This window comes from Nerophis ophidion, linkage group LG13 (assembly GCF_033978795.1).
Source record: "Nerophis ophidion isolate RoL-2023_Sa linkage group LG13, RoL_Noph_v1.0, whole genome shotgun sequence".
NCBI lineage: Eukaryota > Metazoa > Chordata > Actinopteri > Syngnathiformes > Syngnathidae > Nerophis > Nerophis ophidion.
In genome coordinates, this window is record NC_084623.1 from 34,067,120 (window position 1) to 34,079,352 (window position 12,233).

The following is a 12,233-nucleotide window of genomic DNA, read 5'->3' on the forward strand; positions in this document are numbered from 1 at the left end:
GCTGCTACAGCTAGCTAGATCTACCTGTCTGTCTGACCGTCGGCTCCACAGGTGGTACCGGTATATTAATAAAACATAGCTGCTTACTGTTCTTTTTAGCATACCGGTATTCAATAGCTTGGACTTTAAATCCTACTAAATAGCTCTTAATCTTCTTCCCTTTATGCGATTTCAAATTGTTGAAATAAGCCTCCTCCATTTTGAAAATGATGACAGGGGAAGTGTCATTCGTGACGTCACGAATTTGACCCGGCAGTAATAGTAAGCATGCGCTAATTATTTTGCGAAGCGAGTTTGACCCGGCAGTAATTCAAGGCAGGCGCATATTACATGCCCGGCGGCAATTCAAGGAAATAAGGTGTATGTTCTCGCGCAGTTGCTTTTAGCTCTGGGCTTTACACAACAGGCGTTTCTCACTCCTTCTCGTCTCCTGCTCACAGAGACGGAAAACAAGCCCGCCTTCTTACATAAGTCACATACTGTCGCGCGCCTAGCATCATACGCTTTCGCCGAGAGCTAATGTTAGCCATGCTAACGTTAGCTGAGGGCATTAAAATACAGGCGTTTCTCACTCCTCCTCGTCTCTCCTTCTCACGGCGACGGAAAACAAGCCCACCTTCTTACATACGTCACATACTGTCGCGCGTCTAGCGTCATACACTCTCGCCGACCAGAGAGGTAGCAGCATGGCTAACGTTAGCTGAGAGGTCGTACAAACAGAGCGGAGCAGAGCTTGTGACATTACAAGAGAGAGAAGGTCCGAAACTGATTACAAAGGAGGAAGAACAATAAATGCCCAAAATAAAGACCAGGGGATCCATCGTCTGGTGCTTTAGCTTCAAGTGGGAAGATATTCAGCAGACAACAGCAATATGAAAAGTATGCAGCAGAAGTGTTACCACAAAAAGGTAGCAACACTATAAATTTGTTCTTTCATTTAAAAAGTCACCCATGAGAGAATGAAGAGTATTTAATAAATACAGATTTGGTCAATTGACTTAGTTGTGATTTCCCTCTCTGCATGAAAGTTTAAAAGTAGCATATATTAATGCAGTATGAAGAAGAATGTTTTAATTTAGACACATAGAATCAGCATACTGCTGTGATTATAATGCATGAAGTGTTCATTCAAGGCCAAGGCAAATTATCGTAATATATATCGTATATCGCAATATGGCATAAAAATATCGCAATATTAATAAAAGCCAATATCGGCCAGCCCTAGTATACATTAAAACATCCTTCTTCATACTGCATTCATATAAGCTACTTTTAAACTTTCATGCAGGGAGGGAAATCACAACTAAGTCAATTGACCAAAAGTGTATTTATTAAAGTAATAACCAATGGCACAAACATTCAAGTCATTTTCAAAACAGAAAGTGCAAGATTGTCAGAGACATTTTAAGTGTTAAATAAAAATGAGCTGCATAATAGGAAATCAAATAGTATTCGTCCTTCACTATGTGGTATGTTACTACGGTTATGAAATTCTCTTCATTCTCTAGTAAGTGATTTTTCAAATGATGCTACATGTTAGCAGCAATGCTACTTTTTATAGCAACGCTATTGCCCCACACTTGACAAGTTATGGTTGTCTGTTCGACATATTCCCATTTGAAGCCGAACCACCGCCAGATGATGGAAACCCTGCTGTTTTTATCGGGAATTAAGTCTTCCTTCATTTGTTACCAGTTCCGCACCTTCTTTTTCTCGTACGGCTACGTTAGCAACTAACGTAGCCCAGTCTGCTACCTCTCCGCTCTGCGAGGGCGTATACGTATGTGACGTATGACGTGACAGTATGTGACTTATGTAAGAATGTGCGCCTGCTTGTCTGTGAGAAGGAAAGACAGGAAAGAGTGAGAAGGGCCTGAAGTGTTATGCCCGCAGCTAAAAGCAACTGCGTGAGAACGTATACTCGAATATTACGATATAGTAATTTTCTGTATCGCACAGACACACCCGCGATATATTGCCTAGCCGTAGTGCCATGCTTAATGTGTATAGTGTGTGAGTGTGAATGTTGTATATGGCCCCGTTTACACTAAGACGTCTAAGGTTATCCAGGGTAAATCCCACCTGACCTTATCCTGGTCCACAGACAACAATGCCCCGTTTAAGACCCCCTGCCCCTCCGTCCGCCAGCGCAACGTCATCTAATACGCATGCGCGGAAAATGCGCACGTCAGTTTTGTGTGCAAGTTAGGGCTGGGGGATATGGCCTTTTTTAAATATCTCGATATTTTTAGGCCATATTGCGATACACGATATATGTCGATATTTTGCCTTAGCCTTAAATGAACACTTGATAAGTATAATCACAGCAGTTTGATGATTCTATTTGTTTACATTTAACATTCTTCTTCATACGCATTAATATATGCTCATTTTAAACTTTCATGCAGTGAAGGAAATCACAACTAAGTCAATTGACCAAAACCATATTTATTACAGTTATTAGCAAGTGACTTTTCAAATAATGCTACATATTAGCAGTAATGCTACTTTTGGTAGCAAGTCTTGTGCCCCACACTTGACAAATTAAAGTTGTCTATTCGACATATTCCCGCTTGAAGCCGAACCACCGCCAGGCGATGGACCCCCTGCTGTTTTTCTTGGGAATTAATGTTTCCTTCATTCGCACCTTCTTTCTCTCGTATTACCACTCGCACGGCTTTGCTAGCATCACAGCTAACGTTACCTATGCTGCTACCTCTCTGCTCCGCGAGGACGTGTGACGTGACAGTATGTGACGTGTGTAAGAAGGTGCGCTCACTGTCTGGGAGGAGATACAAGAAGAAGGAGTGGGAAGAGCCTGTAGTGTAATGCTCGTATCTAAAAGCAACTGCATGAGAACGTATACTCGAATATCACGATATAGTAATTTTCTATATTGCACAGAGACAAACCTGCAATATATATCGCCTATATCGGTATATCGCCCAGCTCTAGTGCAAGTCCTTAAATTTGACTTATCTGAACAATATCCAGTGTTGTGGTATTTGAATTAACTGTAATCCCAGTGTGCTGTGGGCCATACTGTAGTAAATCACACCTGAGCCATCATATATTATTCAAATCTTTATTAGACATGTAAACAATGTGATGAAGATCATTGTACATCAAACTAGGGATCTAGATATCTGGTCAGGACACTCACTCTTTTGCCCTCACCTTCACTGTCCATTCGTTTTGGTGACTATATACTCTGGACCATAGACGTTGAGTCTGCGACATACATGGCGGATAATAACTGATACATTCTGCTTTGCCAGTCCAAAAGCATTCACCGTTTTCCATAGTCTTCCCTCGTCAGCCAGGTAATACAAAGCACACACTACCTTTTTTATCACATCCACTGGAGCGCGCATTCTCATTGTCTCTCCTTCGACAAATAGACAAAGTTTTTCGGTAAGTAGAATCACAGCTGACACAGACATTCCAAAATTCTCTTGCCGTCTGAGAAGTGTTGTATCCCAAATAGCTGCAATCGCTTTCTCTTAAAGTATTCATGTGTGATTTCCACAAGCGTCTGTACATGTAGAAGAAGGAGAAACATGGGCGTGTCTGGATGACTCGCCTTCATTTTTGCAGCGGTTAGCTCCGAGTTACAAAACCGCTTTATTATTAAGCTGGCTGTGGCGCGTTCTTTAAGATGTCTCTTCCTGTGTGGAGCGGGGTCTTTCTGGCGTCACTTCCTGTGTGGGCCGCGGTCTTTCTGGCATCACCTCTTCTCCGATTTCAGTTTGTAAACAATCAATAAGGCCATACAGAGCTAAGTGCCGGAGATTCAAGAAATGCATGGCGCACTTTGTAAAAAATTGTCCGAGGAGGGGGACCTTAAACAATTATGTGTGGCTGAAACGGTGCTTCGGCTGAATAATTATTTAGTGCAGCTGGGATAGGCTCCAGCACTCCAGTGACCCAGAGAGGGAAAAGCGGTAGTAAATGAATGGATGGATGGATGGATGATTTTACCCTCTCAAAATTCTTCACAAAATATCCCACAAAGGCAACATGAAAAAAAGTTTTCCCGCTGAAAAACACTCACTCCACTTGATGCTGACACCATCCCTGACTTTCTGGATGCTATTTATTGGCCGAGTGATGAACAGTCCTTGCGTTGCTTCAAATGGCGCCTGGAATTCACAGCAAAGAGTTCAATTGTTGTCTCATCAGATCAGATAATTTTTTTCACATGTTCTTAGAATCCTTCAAGTAGGGCTGGGCGATATGGCCTTTTTTAATATCGCGATATTTTTAGGCCATATCGCAATATACGATATATACGGTATTTTGCCTTAGCCTTGAATGAACACTTGATACATATAATCACAGCAGGATGATGATGATTGTATGTGTCTACATTAAAACATTCTTGTTCTTACTGCATTCATATATGATCATTTGAAACGTTCATCCAGAGAAGGAAATAACAACTAAGTCAATTTACCAAAACTGTATTTATTAAAGTTATTAGCAGGTGACTTTTCAAATGATGCTACATATTAGCAGTAAGGCTATTTTTGGTAGCAATGCTTGTGCCCCACACTTGACAAATTAAAGTTGTCTATTCGACATATTCCCTCCCACTTGAAGCCGAACCACCGGCAGACGATGGACCCCGTACTGTTTTTCTTGGGAATTAATTCTTCCTTCATTTGTTACCAGATTCGCACCTTCGCAACACTCCCCTAGCATCACGGCTAACGTTAGCCACGCTGCTACCTCTCCGCTGGGCGAGGGCGTATACGTATGTGACGTATGATATGACAGTATGTGACGTATGTAAGAACCTGCGCTTACACTCTGTGAGAAGGAGACACAAGGAGTGGGAAGAGCCTGTAGTGTAATACCCGCAGCTAAAAACAGCTGCGTGAGAACGTATACTCGAATATTACGATTTAGTCATTTTCTATACCGCACAGAGACAAACCCGCGATATATCGCCCAGCCCTACCTTCAAGTACCTCTTGGCAATCACCAGATGGGCTAAAATGTGCCTTTTTTAAATTATTATTAAGGAGTGCCTCCTGTCTTACTACTTACATAAGAAATATAGATCTCTCATCCAGAACATTTTAAGGATAAGGAAAGTCACTGATGCATTTTGTGTGTTAATGCTGAAATCAATCTAGTGTATGTCAATATGTGCTAAGATATATATGTGTTATGTTATGGGTAACAAAGCAAATTATTGTAATATTAAATATTATATCCACACAGGTTAAATCAAAGCAACCGATGAAACCTCTATAACTACAGGAAAAGTCCAGTAACCTCGATTCAACTGTGGTGGCTTACCATGACCTAGGAGAGGTTGAGAACATACACAGATAAAGAATACATTTTTTAGTATATGCCAAGGGCTATTACAGTAAATGAATACCAAATTTGCCCCAAAAATGCTCCCTGGCTGTACACCAGACAACCTCGGTATACTATCTGTTTTTGATACAACTGTTATAGGATGCCAGGCATTAGAAAATGGATGTGATACAAAAGGGGTTTTAACAGGTAGCTCGTCACCTGATTTTGGTATCTTATCATAGTGCCAAAGAATATTTGCTTCAAGTCTAACCACAAACACATCATCTCCAACATGTAGCTTGTGGTTGTAACATCATGTTGTGGAGATGTCCTCAGCTCAGGCTCTGGAAGGCTTGTAAAAATAAAGAGGAACATGAATGCAAAAATTAAAATGGCAAATCCTGGACAATGACCTGTTCCAACCTGCAAGGTAACTAACTACGCCTTGGCAGAAGATTCATTTACCAGTAAGACAATGACCCCAAGTATACAGTAAAAGATGCACATTCTGCCAAGTCAGAGCCCGGATTGTAATCCATCTATCCATTTTCTACAATGCTTATCCTCATTAGGTTTGCAGCTCAGATGTCAATCGAATCAAACATTTGTGGCTGGACTTGAGAAGTCTTGACATAGTTGTTTTGCAAAATGGAATGGGTTAAAACAGCAGTGTTCAGATGTGTACTTGGGCCTGGGATTGCAGTCAAAGGGGTTATTACTTAAGCCGTCATTTACTTTACTGTAGGGCTGGGCGATATGGCCTTTTATTAATATCTAAATATTTTTGGGCCATGTCACGATACACGATATATATCGCGATTTTTTGCCTTAGCCTTGAATTAACACTTAATGCATATAATTACACCAGTATGATGGTTTTATGTGTCTACATTAAAACATTCTTGTTCTTACTGCATTAATATATGCTCATTTTTAACTTTCAACTTTCAGAGAGGGAAATCCCAACTAAGTCAATTTAGAAAAATTATATTAATTTTACAGTTATTATTCAGTGGCACAAACATTCATGTCATTTCAAAACAGAATGTGCAAGATTGTCAGAGACATTTTAAAACAAGCTATTAGTGCACATTTGTGCATGATGTCCTTAAGGTGACGTATCTAAACAACACTAAATTAAAGTACACTTTTTGTACAGAACGCCACTACATTAGTTAAAAACAAATAAAGTGCACTTTTGTGCATGATGTCACACAACATATTTCAAAACTGTCAAAAATGAGCTGCATAATAGGAAATCAAACAGTGTATGTCGTTCGTTCTGTGGTAGGTTCCTGTGGACGTTATCGCCTTCTGTTGATTTTTTTTTTTTCATACGTTCATCTGGAAATTTTTGCTTCGGCATTCGTAGGTGTGGCACCGAAGGGAGATGTTGACATACAGTTTCAATCACTCTTCATTCTCTAGAGGGTGACTTTTCAAATGCTGAAAATTAGCAGTGCTGCTACTTTTTCTAGTAACGCTTTTGCCGCATAATTGTTCAACATATTCCCACTTGAAGCCAAACCACCGCCAGACGGTGCACCCCGTGCTGTTTTTCTTGGGAATAAATTATTCCTCCATTTGTTACCAGATTCGCACCTTCTCTATCTCTTATTACCAGTCGCAATGCACCGTTAGTATCACAGCTATTGTACCCATGTATGCTCTGCCCTCCCATCTGCTCGGGGAGGGCGTGTGATGTTGCACACGTGACGTATGTAAGAAGGTGCGCTTGTTTACGTCTCTGTGAGAAGGAGACACAAGAAAGAGTGGGAATCGCATGCAGTGTAAGGCCCGCAGCTAAAAACAACTGTGTGAAAACAAATACTGGAATATCTCGATAAAGTCATTTTCTATATCGCACAGAGACAAACCCGTGATATATCGAGTATACTGCATATATTTCTTATTGAAAGCAATTGGCAAAAATACATTTTCACTTTGACATAAAAGGAGCTTTCATTGCAAATTACTGTCAAATTAAATTCACCATGATTTCATTTATAAAAGGCAAAAACATTCAAGGTGGGGTGAATGCTTTTGCAAGTCACTGTACATCTAATAGTTACGAAAGTTGGCAATCCCTGATATACAGGGCGTTATCAAGTGAATAACTGTTGAATGGGTCTTCCACACAGAGATGGTGTTGTTCATGAAAAATGTGGCTGGCATGGATGTGGAGCTCACAGTGGAGGAGAGGAACCTACTATCAGTGGCTTACAAGAATGTGATTGGGGCTAGAAGAGCTTCCTGGAGGATAATCAGCAGCATTGAACAGAGGGACGAGAGCAAGGGTGAAGAGGAGAAACTGAAGCTGGTCAAGGATTACAGGAAAACGGTAAAACTTTCCCCTCTAACAATAATGTATTAAATGACAATCTTTTACCATCTGAGCACTCATTGTACCAAGTTTGCTTCTCATTTCTAAGTTTCTCAATATCTACGGATGTGACATCACCAGTTCTCATTATTAATACACATGATGAGATGCTACTGAATAGACTGCATCTGAGTCATAGTTGGCAAGTTGTGCACTCTCTTGCATCAATTAAAGGAAATAAGAGTTCGCTATTTCTCAGGCAGAGGCCAGAGTGTGTCACATAGATGGGAGAGGCTGCTAGACTGCGCTCAATAGCTAATTGGGCAATTCTCCTGGAAGCCTTACACTGGATTTCCACTGGACGCAAAGCGGCCGCAGAACGGCACCCGCACGGTAGCGGACTCTTACCATTTTTATCCAATTCTATGTGTCCTTTTCCATTGCGGAACGTCAACAGCATGTCATTGATGTTCTGCATTCCAGGGCTAAAGGTACGCAGAGCTTCTAAACTTGCTGGATGCGGCAATCTGTTCAATTAAGCTAAAATCTGTTTGTGTTGAACAGGAAGTCATGCACAAACGCCGAAATAAATTATCCGGTTTACATTCAAAATAGAACATTCGTTTTTAGGGCGCAACATATTTTATACTTTGAAGCATCCTAATGGGCGTCGACAGACATGAAGTCAACTTTTCAAATTGTTTCAGACGTAATTTCACCTCCTTGACATACATGGATGAGGACATGCTGATTCTGGAGGTCCAAAATTAAAGAATCATATACAGTAGGGCCAGCCATTACGTCGATTGCGAGCTACCAGTAGATCATGGAGGGTGTGTCAGTCAATCACCCGACAGGCATTAAAATAGTCTTACAAATTAGCAATCTTCAATGACCTTCGTGGCACCCGAGGATCTTGTGAGATGACGCTGCATGCTGCAAGGTCAGTATTAAAAAAAAAAAAAAAGATGATAGGAAGGCGAAAAACAGACTCGCGCCGTACATGCAGTCAAAAGCCTGTAGACCGACAGCACAGTTCTTGTTTTCAGAATAAAAGTGATACCTGCCTGCGCTAACAAAATAAGAGTCTCAGAAAGCTAGCGCACACAAGCTAGCAAGCTACGGAGTTCGCCATCAATGTATTTCTTGTAAAGTGTTTGAATCGAGTATGGCAGCTAGACACATAAGATGCCAAAAACCAACCACTTCCATGTGGTATTGGACAGAAAGGAAAACAATTTTTTTCCTCCATAATGTAAGTTCGAAACTGTGGAAGTTCTCAGCACTACTGTGAATCCTGATGGAGCTGCGCTAAAGGGAATGTCAACAAAACAGTCAGGTCAGTCAAACTTTATTAATAGATTACAAACAAGCGTTCTGACAACTCCGTTCACTCCCAAAAGGAATAAACAGCTGTTTTATTTTCCCCGATTCAATAAACACGTAAAATACAGTCTGATACTGTTACAGTAAATCAAACATTAGTGCAATCACAATATAGTAACACTCGAAATAGTGCAAAGCAATAATATATCAACAACTCAACGTTGCTCTAACGATAATGTCACACAACACAACACACAAAATAAACATGTAAAGCTCACTTTATTAAGTTATTCCTCATCTACGAATCCCTCAAATTCTTCTTCTTCAGTGTTCGAATAGGCGAATACGGCATCTCGTCGAAGTCGTCATTAAACGAGTCAGTGTCGCTGCTGTTAATGTTAAATTCTCTTGCTGCTGATGTATTCCCGTGTTCTACTGTGTGACTAATCGCCTTGAGTTTAAACTCCGCGTCGTAAGCGTGTCTCAAGCCATTTTGGGGTCTTTACATAAACACACAGAAACGGCACGCCTCCCGCAGTCATACATCCCAGCATGCACCGTGCGCTTCTTCTTCTACGGTAAGCAGCCGCCGACTCCCTTTTCCCCTCATAGTGTTGGATTCGAACACTGAAGAAGAAGAATTTGAGGGATTCGTGGATGAGGAATAATTTACAGTTGTGATCAAAATTATTCAACCCCCACACAATTTTGGTGTTTTAGCAAGTAGGACATTTATTCCGTATTTTGTTTATAGTCATATCAAATAAAGAGGCATTAAATAGACAAATGCAACTTGAATTACATTATATTTTGTAACATACCAAACAGTGTCATCTCTATTAATATCTCATTGACAAAATTATTCAACCCCTTGAAGATCATAACTCTTGAGAACAGAATTTGAATAAAGTCTTTTCAATCAGGTGTTGGAAACTCCTGTAGATGTGATTAGAACCATAACGAGCAACAATTAAACTGATTGAAAAAGACTGTGACGCTCAGCTTCTTGTAGATGGTCAATGGTGTATTTGCAACTTGGTGAAGTCCAGGGAGTGGGCAAAGAAGTCAAGAGAGGAGGTAATTTCTCTTCATAAGAAAGGATATGGATATAAGAAAATAGCAAAGACATTACACATTCCAAGAGACACAGTTGGGAGTATAATTCGCAAGTTTAAAGGTAAAGGCATAGTGGAAACACTACCTGGGTGTGGTAGAAAGAGGATGCTGTGTGCAACTGCTGTCTGGTATTTGAAGCGTACAGTGGTGAAAAACCCCCGGGTAACAGCTGAGGAACTACAACAGGACATTGCAGATGGGGGAACGCAGGTTTCGTCCCAGACAATAAGGCGCACTACGAGATGAAGGCCTCCATGCCAGAACTCCCAGGCGCACCCCAATTCTGACTACCAGGCACAAGAAAAATAAACTCCAGTATGCCAGAAATCATCTGGACAAACCCCAAAGGTTTTGGGGAACTGTTCTATGGAGTGATGAGACAAAACTGGAACTCTTTGGGACTATGATTCAAAGTTATGTCTGGAGGAGAAAAAATGAAGCTTACAAAGAGAAGAACCCCTTGCCTACTGTTAAGCATGGTGGGGGGTCAATCATACTCTGGGGCTGTTTCTCTGCCTCAGGTACCAGGAATCTCCAGCGCGTTCAAGGCATTATGAATTCTATTTCCTACCAGGATATATTAGCTGCAAATGTCATGAAATTAGTGACGAAGCTGAGGCTTGGGAGACGTTGGACCTTCCAACAGGACAACGATCCCAAGCATACCTCCAAATCAACATCAGAGTGGTTGCAAAAGAAGGGCTGGAAGACTCTGGAGTAGCCTTCACAGTCGCCAGACCTAAATCCTATAGAAAACCTGTGGTGGGACTTGAAGAAGGCAGTTGCAGCACGCAGGCCAAGAATATGAATGAACTGGAGGCCTTTGCCCATGAGGAATGGGCTAAAATACCTGTAGATCGTTGCAAGAAGCTGGTGTCTGGTTATGTATCACGTTTGAAGGATGTCATTACTGCCAAAGGGTGTTCTACTAAGCACTAAAGATGCATGTAACTAGGGGGTTGAATAATTTTGTCAATGAGATATTAAGAAAAATGTCCTTTTTTGATATTTTGTAAAATACAGTGTTACAATTTAAATTGCATTTGTCTATTTGACACATCTTTATTTGATATGACTGTAAACAAAATACGGAATAAATGTCCAACTTGCAAAACACCAAAATTGTGTGGGGGTTGAATAATTTTGATCACAACTGTAATAAAGTGAGCTTAACATATTTATTTTGTGTGTTGTGTTGTGTGACGTTATCTTTTGAGCAAAGTTGAGTTATTGATATATTATTGCTTTGCACTATTTCGAGTGTTACTACATTGTGATTGCACTAACGTTTGATTTACCATAACCGTATCAGACAGTTTTTTACGTGTTTATTGAATCGGGGAAAAATGAAGTCGGTGGCTGCTTACCACAGTTGCGAGACCTGTTGTAGCTCAATATTGGTCCATATATAAGGCGCACCAGATTATAAGGCGCACTGTCATCTTTTGAGAAAATTTGAGGTTTTTAGACGCGCCTTATAGTGCGGAAATTACGGTGTGTGTGTGTGTGTGTGTGTGTGTGTGTATATATATATATATATATATATATATATATATATATATATATATATACCATATTTTTTGGCCTAAAAGGCACACTTAAAATTCTTAAAAATCGACAGTGCGCCTTATTACCCCGTGTGCCTAATATAGGTAATTATTCTGGCTGTGGTTACTGACCTCGAATTAATTTTATGTGGTACATGATGTGTACTATCTATCACTATCTAGTGTGACCAGTAGATGGTAGTCACGCATTAGAGATATTTGTAGACTGCAATATGATTCCAGTACACAACAAAACTTTAAATGTTCCATTGAGGATATAGAACATTACCCACGGCGCTCAAAATGTTTTAGTACGATTTTGGTAAGCTATGAATCCGCACTGCTTGATGAATTGTTGGCTACCGTAGTCAGACATACAAGTATTATTATGGTGTGTGTATAAGGACCCCAAAATGGGACCTATTAGCAGACATATTATCTGGTGTTTTGTTTTGCAATATAATGCAAAACCTACTTTTTTACCTTCTGGTACCTACTGATGTGTATTTGAGATCTGCATAAGTCCTGAAAATTTGCGCGCACCAGCCATTGTAGTCTACGACACCGTAGTTGATAAGATTCTTCTTTTCTCTATCTTGTTATGGGGC

General features: G+C 40.5%; 1 protein-coding gene across 1 annotated transcript in view; it reads left to right on the plus strand.

Moving 5' to 3' along the window:
• The window catches only part of ywhae1 (tyrosine 3-monooxygenase/tryptophan 5-monooxygenase activation protein, epsilon polypeptide 1), a 37,095-nt gene that overhangs the window by 7,178 nt on the left and 17,684 nt on the right, over window positions 1-12,233 (plus strand). Inside the window, exon 2 of the mRNA XM_061918820.1 lies at window positions 7,455-7,654. Within this exon, the coding sequence (XP_061774804.1) occupies window positions 7,455-7,654 (200 nt within the window). The remainder of the gene's footprint in view (window positions 1-7,454; window positions 7,655-12,233) is intronic.